This window comes from Belonocnema kinseyi, chromosome 2, assembly GCF_010883055.1.
Source record: "Belonocnema kinseyi isolate 2016_QV_RU_SX_M_011 chromosome 2, B_treatae_v1, whole genome shotgun sequence".
Classification (NCBI taxonomy): Eukaryota; Metazoa; Arthropoda; class Insecta; order Hymenoptera; family Cynipidae; genus Belonocnema; species Belonocnema kinseyi.
Genome location: NC_046658.1, coordinates 54,403,187 through 54,422,607, shown reverse-complemented (window position 1 = coordinate 54,422,607; position 19,421 = coordinate 54,403,187). Strand labels below are relative to the sequence as shown.

The 19,421-nt window shown below is 30.5% G+C and overlaps 1 protein-coding gene across 2 annotated transcripts in view; it reads right to left on the bottom strand.

The window, feature by feature from the left end:
* LOC117167124 (alpha-tocopherol transfer protein-like) overlaps nt 1-16,660 on the bottom strand; it is a 35,174-nt gene extending 18,514 nt beyond the window's left edge. For both annotated transcript variants that reach the window (XM_033351808.1, XM_033351809.1), the window contains exons 1-4: nt 16,243-16,660; nt 13,868-14,102; nt 7,720-7,811; nt 7,379-7,621 (exon numbers count right to left, since the gene is read on the bottom strand). In XM_033351808.1, coding sequence (XP_033207699.1) covers nt 7,379-7,621; nt 7,720-7,811; nt 13,868-14,078 — 546 coding nt within the window. In that variant the 5' untranslated portion in view covers nt 14,079-14,102; nt 16,243-16,660. The remainder of the gene's footprint in view (nt 1-7,378; nt 7,622-7,719; nt 7,812-13,867; nt 14,103-16,242) is intronic.
* Between the last annotated feature and the right edge of the window lie 2,761 nt (nt 16,661-19,421).

Sequence of the window (19,421 nt, the reverse complement as noted above, 5' to 3'; positions counted from 1 at the left end):
CCCGCGTGAAAAAAGTTTGCATGACTCAAGCATGGCAAGACACTTGAAATTATCTGGCTAAAGCATGGGTCACGGCTGAATGGCAGCATGGCGCAAGACTTGTTCCCGTCCGTTTCCCATGCTTAGGACACGCACAACAGGTATGATGAGTCAACGATCCGGGTGCACCGGGTCGAGCACAAGGTACTTTAATACGTATTCTACAAGAATTTTTAGAAAATTTAAATCTTATGAATAAAGAAAACAGTTCCAAATGGTTAGTCGACAACCCGGGTGCACCAGGCCGCGCCCCAGGTATCTTAGCACGTATTATATGAGAACTTTTTCAAAATTTAGATTGTTTCAACAGCCAAAGTAACTAAAAATTCCGAGTCGACGATCCAGGTGCACCAGGTCGAGCACAAGGTAGTACAATACGTATTCTACGAGAACTTAAAAAAAATTTTAATTTTCGAAGAATGAAAAAAATTCACATGGTTGGTCGAGAACCCGGGTGCACCAGGTCGCACCCCATGTCGACTTTAATTTTTAGTAATTTTGGCTGTTGGAATAATATAAATTTTGAAAAAGTTCTCGTAGCATTTGTACCAAACTACCTGAGGTGCGACCTGGTTCACCTGGGTCACGCACTCACCATTTATAATTATTTTTATTATTCACTAAATTTAAATTTTCAAAAAGTTCTCGTAGAATACGTATTATACTACTTGGTGCTCGATCTGGTGCACCCGGATCGTCGACTTACAGTTTTTAGTCATTTTAGCTGTTGAAACAATCTAAATGTTGAAAAAGTTCTCGTAGAATACGTACTAAGATACCTGGGACGCGATCTGGTGCACCCGGGTCGTCAAATCACCATTAGGATTTGTTTTCATTATTGACGAAATTAAAATTTTCAAAAAGTTCTCGTAGATAACGTTTTAAAATACCATGTATTCGACCTGGAGCACCCGGATCGTCGACACACAATTTTGAGTAATTTTGGCTGTTGAAACAATCTAAATTTTGAGAAAGTTCTCCTAGAATACGTTCTGAGATACCTGGGGCGCGACCTGGTGCACCCGAGTCGTCGACTGACCATTTGGAATTGTTTTCATTATTCACCAAATTTAAATTCTTAAAAAGTTCTCATAGCTTATGTGCTACACTACCTGGCGCGCGAACCGGTGAACCCGGGTAGCGAACTTACCATTTACAGACGTGTCGGCTATTGTCAAACCTAATATTTTCATTTTTAACGCAGGCTAATTTTCTCTGACACTTACATGTTCTGAAGAATATTCATTTGTGATTAGCTTATCCTAAGCATCGGAAGCGGACAGGAACAAGGCTTGCGCCATGCTGCCATTCAACCGTGAACCATGCTTTAGCCAGATATTTCCAAGTGTGTTGCCATGCTTGAGCCATGCAAACTTTTTTCACGTGGGTATATATAATTTATATCTTATTTTATCTACAAATGTAAGACTGAATGGCGTCATTTTCAATAAAACGAGTGCAAATTACAAAAACCTCTTAAAATCACATATTAGAATGTGACATGTGCATTTCTTTTTTATTTTGACACCTCCCCACGCCCTTCTAGCACGATTAACGAACCACCATCTGAATGAGACAATTTAATTTAAATTAAACATCAACACAAACAATTAACTAATTAGTTCATGTCAATCAGAAAAAAGTACAACTTTGGTATTTTCTCTCAGGAGGGAGACAGGAAGAATGAGTTTAGAGATTATAACGGAGACGAGCGTGAAAATATGAGGAAAAATTTTTGAAAGAGGGGGGAAGTAAGCTTGTTATGGAGTATGGGGGAGAGAAGGAAAACAGACGTAGGGGTCGGAATATGGAGGTGGAAAGGGAAAGATATTTTAGAAGGAATGGATTGCAGATGGATGAAGCGAGAAGGATGCACGATGAGTCAAGGTTTACGGGAACTATGTGTTGGGTAAGACGGAGAAGAAAAGAAGGAAGGAGAAAGAAGAATGGAGAAGGAAAGGTTGTAAATAGGAGAGGAAGTAGATGTGAGAAACTGGTAAATATTGTAATTAGGAGATAAGTATTAGGTATTAGCAGAGGAGGCAGAGGATGGAAATGCGAGGCAAAGTGAGAAAGTAGTGACATGCGTGCGAGGTAATGCGAGGCGAAACGCGGAGGGCGTCTGGGATCCGAAGAGGAGAGTGAGCATCCATTTTAGGTCTTGATGATTTGATGATTGATTCTTGTGCAGAATGTTCTCCTGATTCCTAATATATTGAGTGCGCATAGCGAATTCCCGATCGTTTTGTTAAAGTTTCGATAATATTTTCCATATTAATCTCAAGAAGTGTGATATGCACAAATTTTGTTCATAGTGTATGTTGATTTAATTGATAGTTTTCGAGAAAAACAATAAAATAGCTTTTTAATGAAAAGCCATTTCTACAGTACATTTTTTATCATTTCACAATTTTTTTCTCGACTTCTATAGAACTAGCTAAGACAAAGATAATTTGTTTTGAAATTTTTTTAATTAGGCTATTAGTTTAGAAAATTCTATTGAGTATGATGTTTGCGCGTGAGCACTTGTATGTCAGGTGGCGAATCAGATTTCAAACCTGCAGCCTTCAGCCCCCTCCCCCCCTCTCCACCCGTCCAATCAATGCTCTTACTAACCCTCGTACACACGGACGTGAAAACTTTGTATTTATTTCGAATTTTGTGAAAACTAAAATAATACCCTAATTGAAAAAATTCCAACACAAATTGTATTTGTCTAAGCTAGTTCTGTATGATCCCAGAAAGAAAATTGTGAAATTCGCATTGTGCACCCGATATATTCGGAATCAGCAGAACATTTTGCACAAGAATCAATCATCGGGACCTAAAATGGATGCTCAAGTGCTCTTGGAGCAAGCGGTCTTAGAGATAAGGTGTGAATGAATGTTAGTTTTTAAGATGTAGTTGTAAGGAAATTTTGTAAAAAAATGGAAGTGTAGGCAAGTCAATTTTTTAAGGTCATCAGTTACTTGAAAATTACCTTGTATTGTCTATTGGGAAAATTTTTTTACGAAATTAAATTTTTAGCCTTCGCGTGTTGTTCACAATAGTTGAGGAGTTCTGGACGAGAAGGCGACAGGCGCTCGAGAACGAGTAAAAGTATTGTCCAGAATGTGACGTCAGGTATCAAAAGTGAGATTCGAAATTTGAAAAAACCAAAAATATAGTTAGATAGCTTTTGAAAAATGAACCTGAGTCTCCATTTACAGTTTTTCTCTTGGGCTGCAAATTTTCCAGTAAATAAATAAAAACTGACTTTTTTTAATTGAAAAAACCATGTTTTTTCACATTCAACTCGACGTAAGTAATTCGTTTATCAACTAATTAACAAATTTCTTTTTGAGTTTTATTCATGACACTCTAACGGAGGCTACAGTGTCCAAAAAGGGTCAAAAGTTAATTTCTAATGTGTTCTTTATTATCCGAATAAAAAATCACGTTTTTAGACTTTCACATTAAAAAAGTGAGCGAGGAAGTTTGATCTACGACAAACATTAAGCGAACGAATTTTCTGCCAATGTATAGGCCAACTTTTTGGAAAATCCCAATTCGATTTGATTTTTAGTTCCATAATTACAGCGAGTTTATTACGAGCTCGTGACGTGACACCACAGAATTTTTCAGGGGACGCCGCCTGATGAGATTTTCCAAAAAGTTGGCCAATACATTGGCGGAAAATTCGTTCGCTTGAAGTTTGTCGCAGCTCAAACTTCCTTGTTCACTTTTTTAATGTGAAAGTCTAAAAACGTGGTTTTTCATTCGGATTAAAAAAAACATTAGAAATTAACTTTCGACCCTTTTTGCACACTGTAGCCTCCGCTAGAGTGTCACGAATAAAACTCAAAAAGAAATTTGTTAATTAGTTGATAAACGAATTACTTACGGCGTGTTGAATGTGAAAAAACATGGTTTTTTCAATTAAAAAAAGTCGGTTTTTATTTATTTACTGGAAAATTTGCAGCCCAAGAAAAAAACTGTAAATGGAGACTCAGATTCATTTTTCAAAAGCTTTCGAACTATATTTTTGGTTTTTTCAAATTTCGAATTTCACTTTTGATACCTGACGTCACAGTCTGGACAATACTTTTACTCGTTCTCGAGCGTCTGTCGCTTTCTTGTCCAGAACTCCTCAGTTGTACATTACCTGCGTTTAGCTTTTACGATTCTTCTTCAAATTAAATTAGCAAAATGTTTTTCACAAAATAACATAAAATAAGAGGATGAGAGGGCGAGAGTATAAAATATTAAAATAATAATTATTTGAACCACCCTACGGCACCAACATAAAAGGAACTAATTAATTTTTTTCACGATATTGGGAAAAAACTTCACTTTTTTGTATTATTCTAGACAAAAGTTACATTTCAAGAATGAAAAATTAATTAAAGAATTAACAATACAGGAAATTGACCATATTAATCTGGGATCGAAACCAATTCGTTCATGTTACAGTACCCTCTCACTTATCGCGAATCTGCGATTTGGATTCACGTTAGGTGAGCTCCCCCACCACATCAAAAATCGTTCACCTCTTGAAGTTTTATCCTTATATGTGTTTGGTTTAAAAAGTCGAATCTATTCAAAAAAGGTAATGTCAAAATTTGACAGTTGAGGAAACCTGTAGCAGAAAACATTAGGAGGTTATTGTGTTAATTTTACATCATTATCCTAAAATCTTTATGGTTTATTACAAGTTTTATTCATAAAAAATTGAGTACTCCGGACTGGGAAGGCATATAAGTATTTCTATATCAAACAATTTGGGTTGAATTTGTATATGTCTAGAATTTATAGCCATTCATAAATTGAAACTAACTTATTAAAAAGGTTACACTGAATGTCAAAAATTTTTGAAAAGTCGGTAGTGGGATCAAGGCGAGTAGGGTGTGTCTCGATAAGTGGTAGTGCGATAAGTGGGAGGATACTGTATTAAGAAAATACATAATTTTTATATGGATTTAAAGCGTGTTAAAAGGGCCGCAGTAAGCGAGTACTGAGCTAAGTATATTGCGCAATAGCATGCATTCCAATTAAAAACGGTTCAGACGGCTCTGATTGATTAGGTTTCTTTCCCCCCGAATTCAGTCCAAGGCTACTTGACGGCAACCCCCGGCACTGAACTGAAAGCGAGAGTTTGGTGTACCAGACATACCAGAATTCTTTCGAGTTTGTATACAAATGTACAAAAAACAACATATTTCAGCCTTATTTCATACAAAAGTTATATTTAACAATAAAAATTTGTAATTTAAACAACTTATGTTTGATGGAAAATTCTATGAAGCGTTTTAGTTTGACTATTGCAAATTAATATTGAATAAACTAAACAGAAGTAATATTTACGACTAATATACCGAAAAATGCTTGACCCTCGTTTATAGGATAGTTTTTGAGGCATGCTGAAAGCAGGTAGGTGGGTGGGATCATAACAAAAAATGAATGCTTAATTGAAAATTACGCCGGCCTTTCTCATATTTTGAGATATGAGAGTTTCCCTCGAGGCATTCATAGGAGGGAAAAGAGGGGCTTCGCTGCACAATTTAATATTGACGTCTCGAACAAAATACGAAATTTTTTTAACATTACAAGATAAGCCATTCCTTTCAGCTAAATTCAAACACTGTCTTTTTTTTAAACACCCTATTATTCAATTTATTCTAGTATATATTTTTACATTCTCATTTCTGAGAATGTAATGTGTTCGTCCAAATTTTCGATCTCTGGTTGTTAACGGAACTTTACGTTTTGGCACTCGCAGAATCCGAAAATCATAAAATTTCATCGGTGTCTGTCTGTATGTCTGTATGTCTGCATTTGATACACTTCTGAAGTTACCCAAAATGAAGGCTAAGTTCGTTAATCAGATATTTTGAACCAAAATTAAAAATTGGGCGCATTTTCAAAATTTGGAAATTTTTTTTTGTAATTTTAAAAAATTTTGTGAAAGTTTCTTATAGATGGTTGAAAGACTTGCAAATTATCTAAATAACATTTTTTATTTTGATGAAAATTAGAAAAGTTATATACTTTTCAAAAATTTGAAAATTTTCAAGAAATATAAATAAATCCAAAAATCTCATTCAAAATTTTCACTAGATACCAAATATATTTCAAAACTTTTCTAGCCGATTTTTTCGATTAGCCCAAAATTAAAAAAATTATAGCATTTTCAAAATTTTCAAATTTTTTTTTCTTAATATTATAAAAATTGTTGTCAACCTTTCTTATACATAGGTACATGACTTGCAAATTATCCAAATGAAATTTTCAATTTTAATGAAAATTATAAAAGTTATATACTTTTCAAAATTATTAAAATTTTCAAAAAATAGAAAAATTTAATTTTTTTTTAGATCCAAAAATTTCATTTAATATTTTCACTAGATACCAAATATATTTCAAAACTATTCTAGCCGAATTTTTTGATTAGCCCAAATTAAAAAAAAATAAAAGCCTGTATAACCTATCTGTTAAGCGCCAAGCGCGATTATCGCAATGAGAATGTAATTTTTATTAAACTTTTTAGGTACTTTGAGAACCTTCTTTAATAACAAATTTAAAAAAAAAGTGTTCAGCTTCATTAAGAAAAGGGAAAATGATTAAACAACCACAGCAGGGCCCTATTAGGATCAGAAAAAATAAGATGTGATCATTATTTTGGAATATCAGAATAAGCAGTACCAGACCAAGTTACAAAAAAAATGGCAATAGACATTTCATATAATAGTTTTTAACATAGAATGTAGAAAATTGCGCATTGTGGTCCGTGCACAAATGTGGAGGGTAATTCAAAGACCGAGCGCGGAGCGCGAGATAAATATATTATCGAGCGCGAAGCGCGGGAACCAACAGTTGCGCGCCCTAGGCGCGCTCAAACTAGCGAACGAAGCTAGCCGCGCGCGAAGCGCGTATTGAGAATGAGCCCGCGAAGCTGGCGGATTTTGTATTTAAGACTTAATGTATACATTAAATAAGTTTATAGCGAGAAAAATGTGTCTGTGACAATAATCCTTAAATTACTATAAATCTTCTATTAAAGAACAAACTTATGAACAGTGTCTGAAGCTAAAAAGTGTAAAAAAAGGAAATAATTTTGTGGCATATGTACTTCGCAGAATAACAGGAACATGAACATAGCTTCTTTTTCATTTTCCTACAGTCACATTTTTGGTGCAACATAAAACAACATCGAATCGGCGTACATTTGAGGATTGCGTTTTTCTTAGAGTTTACGGGATATTCCGTCTGGGACTATTCTTGCGGAAATTTCTACCCCTTCAATATTTTTCAGAGTGAAGAAAAAAAACAAAGATTCTTTTTTATAGACTTTTATATTTACCTGAGTTTTTGGTTCAGACATTGCAGCTTCTAGAGCCAACATCACTCCTCTGAATATTTGATCCAAGGATACAATTTTCGGTTTCCACTTTTTACCACTTTCTATTATTAAAATTCTACATCCGTCAGAACGTCCTGGAAGTAGCGTTAAAATTCCAGATAACAACAGAGTCTTCTCATTTTCTGGTTCTAATTGTTTGCAAAATCTTGGATTATTTTGACGGAATTTGTAAAAGCGTTTCATCTGTTGAACAAAAAACGTTTTCAAAAATAAATATATACGTTGCGTACAAATAATGATTACTTATTTGAAATCGACATTTCTTTGGAAGCTTTGTTTACCAATTCGAAAGCACTTTCTGCGTGCCACTTGCATGGACGTAAGAACTTATGCAAAAATGCATCTTCATTTGGTATCACAAAGTCAGGTTCAGCTAAAACAAAAACAATTTTATTTACAAAAATTTTCTTCGAAGAATAGCTTTTTCTTCATTAATTTGAATCTAAAAATAATAATTATACCAATTTTGAGCTTAGTTAGTGTTAATTGTCATATAACAATTTTATTCTATTTTCAGATCTGTTTGTATTATCAAATAAAGAAATTAATTAACAATAATCAGTTTTTTAAAGTCCGTGACATCGCTCGAAGCCACTTCCTTACTCATTCGAACGATGACCGCCATTCAGTAATTTCCGGCTACGAAGTTCAAAGAATCAAGTTCAAGGCTTTTTAATCGAAATCTTTAGACTCATGAAAACTACCTAACAATAGATTCTGACACAATACTGTATATCCCAATCCAATTAAATAGAATTTAATAAAGAAAAATGTTTTTAAAGAAATATCTTAATTACATTTGTGAATTAAGAAAAAGTTATTAAAAATGTGATAATGATATTTAATTTATTCGAGAGTTATCGTGTTTACGGACGGACAGACAGACGCCATCGCAAGAACTCTATTTTTGGATTCAGGGGGTCTCTAAGCGTGGAGATCCGTTAAATAAATGGTGTCAACTTTCGGTCCATTTTAATACTTTCTCAATCATAAATGATGAAAACGTTAAAAAAATAATTGTATGTTTTTATTTCACGTTTAACGCCAGATTACAAGAAATCATTTCATGTTGTGGAAATAAATTTGATAAATTAACTTAATAGAAATAATTATATAAAACATTAGTCATAATGTCCCTGATTCTACCAACACTTCCAAAGTAGGTATTTAAAGAATAATTATATTTTCAGAGACAGGGGTAAAAAGAGAGAGAGAGAGAGAGCAATATACTGTTATGTATGTATGTATCTATGTCGGTATGTCTTTCTGTGGCCACGATGACTTTTCAACAAATTAATCTATTGGATCTGGGTACACTCTGTTAACGGCAGAAACTGAAGGTGAAGCTCGTTATCTAGCTATTTTGGATAAAGACTAAAAAATTTAGAGCATTTTGAAAAATGTTAATACCATTTTTTTCAAGATTTAAAAATTCTATGTGCAGCTATTCATAGTTCTCGAAAAATCGAACAATTTATCCCAACAACTTTTTCGATATAAAGAAAATTATCAGAGTTGTAGCATTTTCAAAATAAAAAAAGACAAAAAAGACAAAGAAAAATGACAATGTTAAGCCGAATAAGGCAAGATATGAAAAAAGTAAAAAAAGTTTATTTTTGAAAGACCTTCAAGATTATCATAACAACTTATTGTACTATTTTGAAAAATCAAAAATTCAAATTTTCATAGCACAAAAAATTATGAAAAATAAAATACTTATTTTCCAGTCAAACTATGCAGGATATCAAAAAGATAATACAAAAAATTATTCATCCAAAGAACATCTACAAATTTCTTGCAAATTACTTTTGGATAGGACGAGTATTTTTTGTTTTATTCGTTGATAGACAAGTTTTAAAATGAACAAATTAAATTTTTGGACAAAATACACAAGCTATGAAAAAAATAAATGCACGAAGGTTAATCGCTCATAAAAGACCTACACATTGTTTATTAATCGTTTTCAATAGAAAACGTAGTTTTTGTTTTAATTGTAAAAAATAATTTAAGAAAAAATCTAATTTTTGGAAAAATGCAGGATACGAAAAAAAATGAATTGACAGAATTTGATCACCCTAAACTGATCTATAAATTTGTTATGAATAATTTTGGGATGAGACGTCTAGTTTTTGTTTTATTCATAAATACAATATTAAATTTAAAAAATAACAATTTTATGACAAACGAAACAAGCTACGAAAAAAGATGAATAGACAAAAATTGTGCAACCAGAAAAGTTCTAAAAGTTTTTTATTGTTCACTTTTGGTAGGATGCGTAGTTTTTGTTCTGATCGTAAAAAATAACCTTAAAATTTTTTCGAAAAATTTTGAAAAGCGGCGCAAGGTAAGAAAAAAATTGATGACAAGAACTCCTCACCGGAAAAAGATCCACAAATTTGTTACTGGTCATTTTTGGTAGGATGCGTATTTTTTGTTTAAATAGTAAAAAATATAGGATGCGCACTTTTTTGAATTATAAAAAGAAGATAACAAAAATACGATTGTTTGAATATCAATGCTTATTATGAATGTTAATTATATGAGGAGTGATGCAAGAATAGGCTGTTTTAGCTGATTTTTTTGACTTTTCTAGAGACCTGTGGAAAATATAAAAATGTTAAAGAATCAAATTACTCGTCATTGAAAAACAAAGCATTGCTTTTCGTTTTATTTTTAATTTCAAAAAATAACCCCTATTAAGGGACTTAGAAGAACCAAAAAAAAATTGAAAATACGACTAATTATAAAATTCTTGTTCATATCAACCCTTTATCAATAAAGAAAAGACGTGATTTTACTTCTGTAAGGTTTATTTTATAGAAAAAATACAATGAAAAATTCTTTTATAATTAGTTGTATTTTCTATTTTTTAATTTTTTGGAGTCTTCTCAACCCCGAAATAGGGGTAATATTTTGAAATTAAAAAAACGAAAATCGATGCTCATTTTGGTTTTCAAAGACGAGTAATTTGATACCTGCAACATATTTTTTTCCCCAGGTGGCTAGGGAGGTCCAAAAAAATAGGGTAAGTTTAGCGTCACTCTTTATTGAAATGATACATTTTTCACGGAAGATAAAAATAAAAAGTAATACAAAATAAAGTACAAATATAAAAGTAATCATGAAAAATAAAATGTGTACTCTATTTTACGATATCTAAATAAACAGTCCCATGCCAAGGTACAGAAATAAATATAATAGACTTGAACTCAATGTAGAAAAGTTCGCACTTTGGACTAAATGGAGTGCGAAGCACGAGCATAGCGCACGATAAGTGCTTTAAAATATTAGAAAAGTCATAATTCCGTAAAAATATGTTACCGAAACTAAATCAGAAAATAATATTTGATTTTGTGTCATAAAATACAATTTGTGTTTTAGAATATTATGGTTTTTTTCTTTTTGGTTTAGTGCGTCATTAGTGTCATATTTTCATAGTCATCTTATAATATCTTGCATTATCAAAGTCATCGCTCAAAATTATCGTTCATGACATTCCCATTCATGAGTAAAATACAGATTTTGTTTTCCTTTTGTACAGTCATATTATGATTTTAAAAATTCAGTTATTTCATCGAAATTACATATTAGGCATTAAAGAACAGTAATTAAAATGTTTACACATTAAAAGCTTTCTGACCTTATGTTTAGAGATCTACAATTGAGAAAAAGTTTGTCTGAAGAAAAGGCGTCAATCTCTAAATTTCAGAATTTAAACATAAGTTTTTATAAAATCCGTTAAACTTTACTCAAATCCAGATAAATGTTTGTTTCAGTTATAAATTTTAGGTCAAACAAATTCAAAGATTTATAAATTGATTTTTTTTTCTTTACTGTGAATTATTTAATACAATTTCGACCAAAAAAGATGGATTCTCATACAAAAATGTAATAGTTAATATTTTAGACATATGAACCATTTTATTTCACATAAAAAAGAGTTGAATTGAAAAAAGACGTTACATTTTTAAGCCGGGCTTTCTACAAAATACTTAAATTGTCAACCAAATTAATTAATTTTTAACTACAATGATGAATCTTTAACTAGGAAATTTTTGAAGAAAGTACTTCAATTTTCAACCAAATAGTTGAATTTCTACCACATTGTTGAATTTTCGAAACGAAAATACGATTTTTCTACAATACACGCAAATTCGAATCAGAAAATATGAATTTCCAATAAAAATTCAATTCCTAAATGAAATAGATTAATTTTCTACAACAAAGTTACAGTTTTAATATAAAAAGACGAAATTTCTAACTAAAATTTGATTTTTTTTTAAAGACGAATTTTCCCTAAAACGGTTGAATTTTTAACCGAAAAGGATGGGTTTGAAGCCAGGAATGTTGATAAATCATAGAATAAAGAATAACATTCACAATAAACATTAAATTCATTTCTAATACTCTTAGAATATTCCGTTAGAAAACTGCAAATTTGGTTTTGAAAATAAAGTCACGGGCTGCGCAACATTTTAGGCCTTAAAAAAATGATAAAATAGTATTTTATTTGCTAAGCTTATATAAAATCTGCATAGTAATTTGTGGATGATCGCTTATTTATTTATTCATTTATTATTATTACCGTTAATATTATTACTAATGTTGCTAATAACTACTAATGTTATCAGGTACATTGCTTGTAATACTGTTACAATTATCAATGAAGTAACTAAACCTTTTTTATGTTGAATACATTAGATACTACCGTATGCACTATATCACGCTCGTAAACAGCTGTTTACAATACAATAGGTTAACTCCCCCCCCCCCAACACTAAAAAGATTTTACGGAATTTATGCAAGGCCTCAGAGAATAGAAAATATTGAATAAAAAACCATTAATTGTACTATTTGAAATTTGTCCAATTTTCAAAACCAAAATTTCTATATGAACGTCAATGTCATATTTCTGAAGTAACAATGCGGATAAGTAACATCAACTAAAAAACGGCGTTATCGACCGGTAAATGAGATGTGCATTTGATAAATCAATTTATTACTGTTTCTAAAAAAAAATTATATATTATGAACAAGGTCATATTATGACTTTATTTTGCGACATAAAAACAAAGCCCGCAATTCTTCGATATTGCTCAGGAGGAAAAATGATGTATTATTGTGAAGTATTATATATGACATTCATTTGTTTTATACATTTTTTGTATAAAGCAAATGAATATTGTATATAATACTTAACACTATATATAAAATATATCTAATTTTCCCGTCTGCGTATGTTAATTCAAAATTTTTCATAGATGCCACACACATTTTGGTTTCATAATCAGCCAGATTGATTTCACATAAACCTCTCTTTTCCAAGTCATGCGAGTGTATATTCAGGAATGCAAGCTTTCGTTCCGAAAATGTATTTTTATATTTCAGAAAAGCCGATTAAATGTGAATAAAGACGAAAATTGAATATTAAATAAATAAGCTCCGGCAAAACTTAATGCGAATTGACATTGTTTGTAAATTATAATGAATCAATTTTTTTAGTTGAAGAAATTTCGTTCAAAAAAGGTACCCCCATATATTATTTAATAAAGGAACTTTTGAACTAAACTTCGACTATTAAATCTGTTCAATATAACTTCCAGAATTCACTTTTCATTTACGCTAATTGGCTTCAAAACATGACAGAGTTCATGTTTTCTCTTTTGTATTTTACATCATCGGTTACGTTTCGATGCAGAAAAAGCGGCAAAGGAAATTAAGGAAAGTGAAAAAATTCTGCATGGAAAAATATAAGTACCAGCGTAATTTAGTATTTTATACGCCAGATTCATGCAAGAGTCACTTGGGTAATCGAGGTCGTTAAATGGGAATTAAATAGGCGACTTTCGTCGAAAACCGCATACCCAAGTAGAGGAAAGTGACGTCAATGCCATGCGACTAACCTTATAAAACTGGTTTTAAACCATATTAATTCTTAACCATTTTTCGGCACAGTTTTTGATTAAGTCATTAAAGAAATCAAAAAGTAAACAAGAAAGTAGTACCAATTTCAAACTAAACATAAAATCAATCTATCAAGTTATTATTAACAGAGATAGAATGTATCATCGGATTACAGTTTATTACCGATAACATAAATTCTAGTCATTAAATTAAAACTGTCCTTGATAACATTTTTACACAATTTATTTTTTATGTTAATATCATTATGATTTTAAAATATGCCTGTTACTCAATCCACCTTGTTTAATTGATGTATCATAGGTTTTATTTTCTCTGAAAGATTAGCTTGGGACTTTACAATTTAAGAAATCTGAAGTCATAATGTAAATTGATGGATTTATCAACACCAGGCACTATTGTTAAATCACTTCCTGATTTTTGCAATAAGTTTTTCCAGTCTAGAAAATTATATTTGAAGACCAAAAGACAAATCATGAATAAAAATTATGTTTGAGATTTTTTTACCTGCGATCTGTTTTCTAATTTCTTCCAAGGCCTGTTTCATATTTTCTGAAGTTTCTCTAAGTTCTTTGAGAGCTTTTTCTTTATAAGTATCGTCAAGATCCTCAGGTTCAAATTTCATTTCTTCCTTGCCTATTTTCAGAGGAGGTACTCTTTTTGCCTTTTCTATCAACGCTAGCTGACTGCCGGGCTTAAATATTTTTTCTGTCGTCATGGTGTAGGAAAAAAGTAAACTTATCTAAAAATAAATAAATTACATTACTATCATTTTATTAAAATTTTTTAAAATAAATTATGGGTAGTATGACATCATTTTTTAATTAATTTCATTAAAGTCTAGTATATATTATGGATTGTTGCCGAAAAATTGCGAAATTTAAGTCCCATCCTTTTTTACCATTTTAATAATGTAACAGATTTTCTTTTAATAATAATTGGACAGATAAAGTACTTATATTGAAGTATTTTTTAGTGTAGTTTCAAAATTTTAATGGTTTTTCTTTAGAAATGGGAGATTGAAGAAAATATCAAATTTCCACGAAATACATCAAATCTAAGATTACAAATAGATATAAATATTTTTGTTCTCACAGTGCTTAATTATGCTTAAAAGTGTGCCCTTAAAATTTGGTTTCCACTCGATAATATTCATATTTTAAGTCAGAATTTAAAAAATTAATTTTTTAGAATTTGTTAGAATTCGTGCTACCGTATTCAATATCATATATAAATGATTCCTAACAAAATGAGAAGAAAAGTAAAAATGTTGATACACTACCAAGCAGAAGGTAATAACTTTTTGTGTATAATGACCTAATAATAACATAATAATATAACATAAGATAATAAAATATTATATCATGTGTTCGTCTCGTTCAAACTGTAAAAGCTGGTCGAAGCTTAAGACGAAATTGATCAGAGAAATAACTGTTATTTTACTAAAATATTATCAATAATCGTCTTCCTAATATGTATTTTCAATTGTGTCTTCTATGAGAAGGAAAAGCGCTCCACTTTAAATAAAGAACGACGAAATTTCGAGTTTCCTATTTTTACCTGAGCCCTTCGAATGAATGTAATTTATTATATAATTTTCTAAAAATAACTTCATGTTGAAAATGATTAAAAATTATTTTTTGAAAAACTGTTTAGTTAGTTTTTATCACATAAATTTATGTCGTATCCGCTTGCCTGGACAGAAAACGCAGATATACAAATAATCTTCATTCTAACTTTTACCTACATTACAAACGTGATTCTTGATCTTTTAAATTAGTATTTTTTTTATATTTTAAGTCTGAAATAATGAGAGAACAATAATTCAGTCAATTTTTTAAAATTATTTTATAAAAAAGTCATCGTACAAATTTTTCAACTTTTTGGCAGCGACCCTTATACGGTATAAAATCAGGTACATAATTATAAATCTGCCATACTCCTGCTTTACCATTTATGTACACACCCGAAACTTTCAAAATTAAAAAATTATATTCCTACCTCTGCATTATATAATAAAAATTAAGAAAACCAGAAAAAAGTTCAACAATAAGTAAAACAAAAGACCAAAATATAATTTACGAACTGGATAAGATAAATTGAAGAATGACGAATAGACGCATAATTAAAATTCCGTCTTCTGTAAATTAAAATAAATTACCTTTGCATTTTTCAATATTAATGATCTTGAAAATACTTGAATCTATAACAAAATAACATTTAAAAATCATGATTGACTTTTACGAGGCAATTAGGCAATTAACGACTAATATGATATTTAACCTTTTGGATAGTCCCTAAGGTCCATGCTAGCATGGAGAAAGGACCGATTAATTTACGGTTCGTGCCGTAGTATTTTTAGTTTTCATGGCCTATTTTATGTGTATAATTAAATGCTAAAATAAAAACTTTAAACATTTTGTCTTCCTAATTTTAATTCATATTGAATATCTTTTACGTCATATTTTAATCAGAATTTCCTCATTCAATTTTAAATTCATTATTCAATTGTAAAAATGAACAGTTATAAAAAGGTTTTCCTCGGGTGTAGATTTCACGGTTGACAAATGATTAAATAACGGATGCGAAATAGAACTGGAGATAAATAAGTCTTTGTTGAGAATGTAATATTGTGCAGATGAATATATACGTAGCAGCACAGCTATAAGATTCGAAAGAATTTTTGGAAATGCTTGATAAATAGGGGTAGCTTATCACTGATAAATGGTTTTCATAATTTTCATGGATCAATTAAAAATTCAATTAAATGCAAAGATAAATTATTAAACAAACTTAGAAGAAAATTAATTAAATGAAAATAACCTTGATAACTTTTTATTCTTCGGAATACGATAAAACATTGAATAATGGGGTCAACGTACCCTTCTCTCTAGCTTTGTTGTTGGATGTTACGGTACTCCAGAGCTGCTGCTGAATCTTTAACTCAGTTTATTCTGATATGTAATGCGAAATTGCTAAAATTCACTGTATGTATATAATTTACTGATAAATAAAAAATAAACAAGTGCTAATCGATCGGAATTTAGCAGTTTATAGACTAATAGATTAGAGATGATAATCACAAAAAAACAACTGCTTTAAAAACACAAAGAATTAAACACGAGACTAAGTACTTTGATTATAAAAAGTGTAAAGAAGCAAGTTAACTAAATGGGTGTAAATATCACAATTTGAAGGTTTTTTTCATATAAAAAAATCGAGAAATGAACAACATGCAATGGTCAAAGAGGGACCAGATTGTTGGGCTTGCCGGAGAAGACTGTCTTGTGGTTAGTTGCAAGGCATCGAATCCGCAGCTACGAGTAAAAAGTATTGAGCCTTCCCCACTTCCCACACTGGGAAGACGTGGGTACATACCTTCGAATCGACTTAATGGAAGAATTTTAAACGAGGTCTTGATTCAGGTCATACCGTAATCAGTTTGCATGAAAGTAAAATCATTATCTACTTCTTTCAAGAGGCGGAAGTCAACAAAAAGAAAGAAAAAGGTAGAAGACTCAAAGAGGCCGCGAAACATTTTTTCCTACGTTTTTTTATTCATTATGTGACTGTCATATGGGTTCATTGTTTTTCCATAAATTTTAATTTATTTGTCTCATATGTAGGAAATGAACAATGGGTTTAAAATCAAATGCAAATGAAATGCGAAAATTATGTGGGTGGAAATTTTAGAAGAGTCTAAAATGAAATCTCATTCCACGTCAAATTTTGTAAAACTATCTTATTTCAAAGTAATGAGTGAATGTCTTACATTAGTTACCCATTAATGGAACCGATTTTTATTTGAAAAATGTGCCCATTTTAATATTTGCATTCAGAATGCTTAAAGAAATTTTAGTAACACTCGCAGTTCGCGCTCGATTTTTTCCACGCATTTTTTAATGTACAATTATTTTCTGATCTACCTTACAATAAAAAGCTGCGATTTTTCCTTAAGTAGCCTTCCCTATATCTCAAGTACCTTTGCTAAAAATATATTTTTTAAATATATTTATTTTAATTTCTACATCTCAAGTCTTTTGGCGTGATATTGGATTTTTCAATTTTTACATGTCAATTTCGACACATAAATTAAAAAATATAAGTAGTGTCAAAAAATGGTTCAAGGAAATATTGTAGGAATTTTCAAACGCTGAAGTTTCTCTATAAGCTTTTCCTCATATTTCGCGTCGTTTGACTAAAAATTTGAACTTTGGATTTTTCTATTGTATTCTCGATAAATAAAACCATCATAACGAGTACTATCAGAAAATGATTACACAAAATTTTGTAGGACTTTTTAAAAGCTGCGATTTATTTTCGTAATTTTTTCCGTAGATCACGTCATTTGGCTAAAAATTCGAACTTTTAATTTTTTTCATAACATTTTCGATAAATAAAACCAAAGTGGCAAGTCCTATAAAAAATGTTTAGGAGAAATTTTATAAAAATTTTAAAAAGCTATAATTCCACGATGAGACTTTTAACCATATTTTGCGTCCTTTGGCTAAATATGAGAATGTTTTATTTTGTTTCATAGTATTTTCGATGAATAAATCCAAAATATAAAATCTTGAAAAAAATGGCTTCAAAATGTGGATACCCGTTGAAAAACTGAGATATAAAGTTTTGGATAATTCTAATTTCTTCAATCATAAATGATGAGAATGTCAAAAGAGTTATGAAGAAAATCAAAATACTTTAAGTTCCTTTGTTGCATCTTACAAAAAACTTCTTGAAAAAGTTTTAACCTTGATTCTTTTCTTGATTCTTATCAATATTGAAGTCATCTTAATAACAGTTAAAACAAATATAAATTTCGACAAAGAAAAAAAGTTAATACTATATATAAAAAAATGGTGTAAACGAGACCGAGGCGAGACGGCACATCGGTGTACGATGGGACACCCGGGTTTCTAATAAGTTATATGGTTTTCAGAACTGTTGTTTTTGAGAATAGGTAGAAGAACTTATAATACAGTTCACAAAAAAGAAAAAACTGAAAAATATTTCATAATACAAGAATACAGTAATGTCAAAATATGAAGAGGTGGATTCTGTTATTTTTAAGTAATTTTTAATGGAAATTAATTAGAGAATATGTCAAAATATATACTTTTTATATCTTTCACTGTGAAGATTAATTGTTTTATTTTAATTTAATAACCAATTTCTATAAAAAATTGTATGACAAGTGTACAACAATTTGGGGCGGAACAAGATATGTTACGGAGTGAGATCGGACAATGTACCTGGCTGTCGTAACCCCTTTTCAAAACAGGTTCTGACTCCCCCCCCCCCCCAACAGAAATTTTGAAAACATACATGAGTTTTTTCTGGGTACGACCTTGGATTGTAGCTTATATAAGTGTACATATAATATCTAAACGGATTGCCAAGAAACCCGGCAAATGTTGAAAGATATGAAATTCAAAGATCAAATCATATATAGTATACATATTTATGAAGCTTTAATGTTTATTGGAATACAGCGATTAGAAAACTTTTAATTCTTATGAAGGTCAGTCACTTCTTCTTCAACCAGAAAAGTGTTTATATCTTTGTGTATATTTATTTTTCACGTTTCATTACAAAAAATTGTTTAAAAATCTTTAATTTTTCTAATTTTTCTATCTTCTTGCAGGGAAATGTTTTTTTTCACATTTTTCTGGAGTTTATAAAACTCTATTAAACATGAATCATGTTTTATACATAGAGCAGTATATCTAACTATGTTATGCCTGTAACATCATTTTTAGAAACATTTTCGCTATAATATTTCATTCTTATTTCTGATCAAAAAGAAAAAAACATTAAATTCTTGTTGAAAAAATAATTGATAATTTCTCTAAGATGCAATGCACTAAATAAAAATAAGATTACGTGAACACGTAAAAGAACTGCAGCATTATTAAGATACTTATATTATAAATTTATTAATTTGTTAAAATAATTTTAGCAAGAAATTCATAATATACCGATTACAACAATACTCGTCGCACTTTTTTTCTGCCAAATCTGGAATAATAGATTTGAATCTATTGTTTGCAGAAAAGAAGCT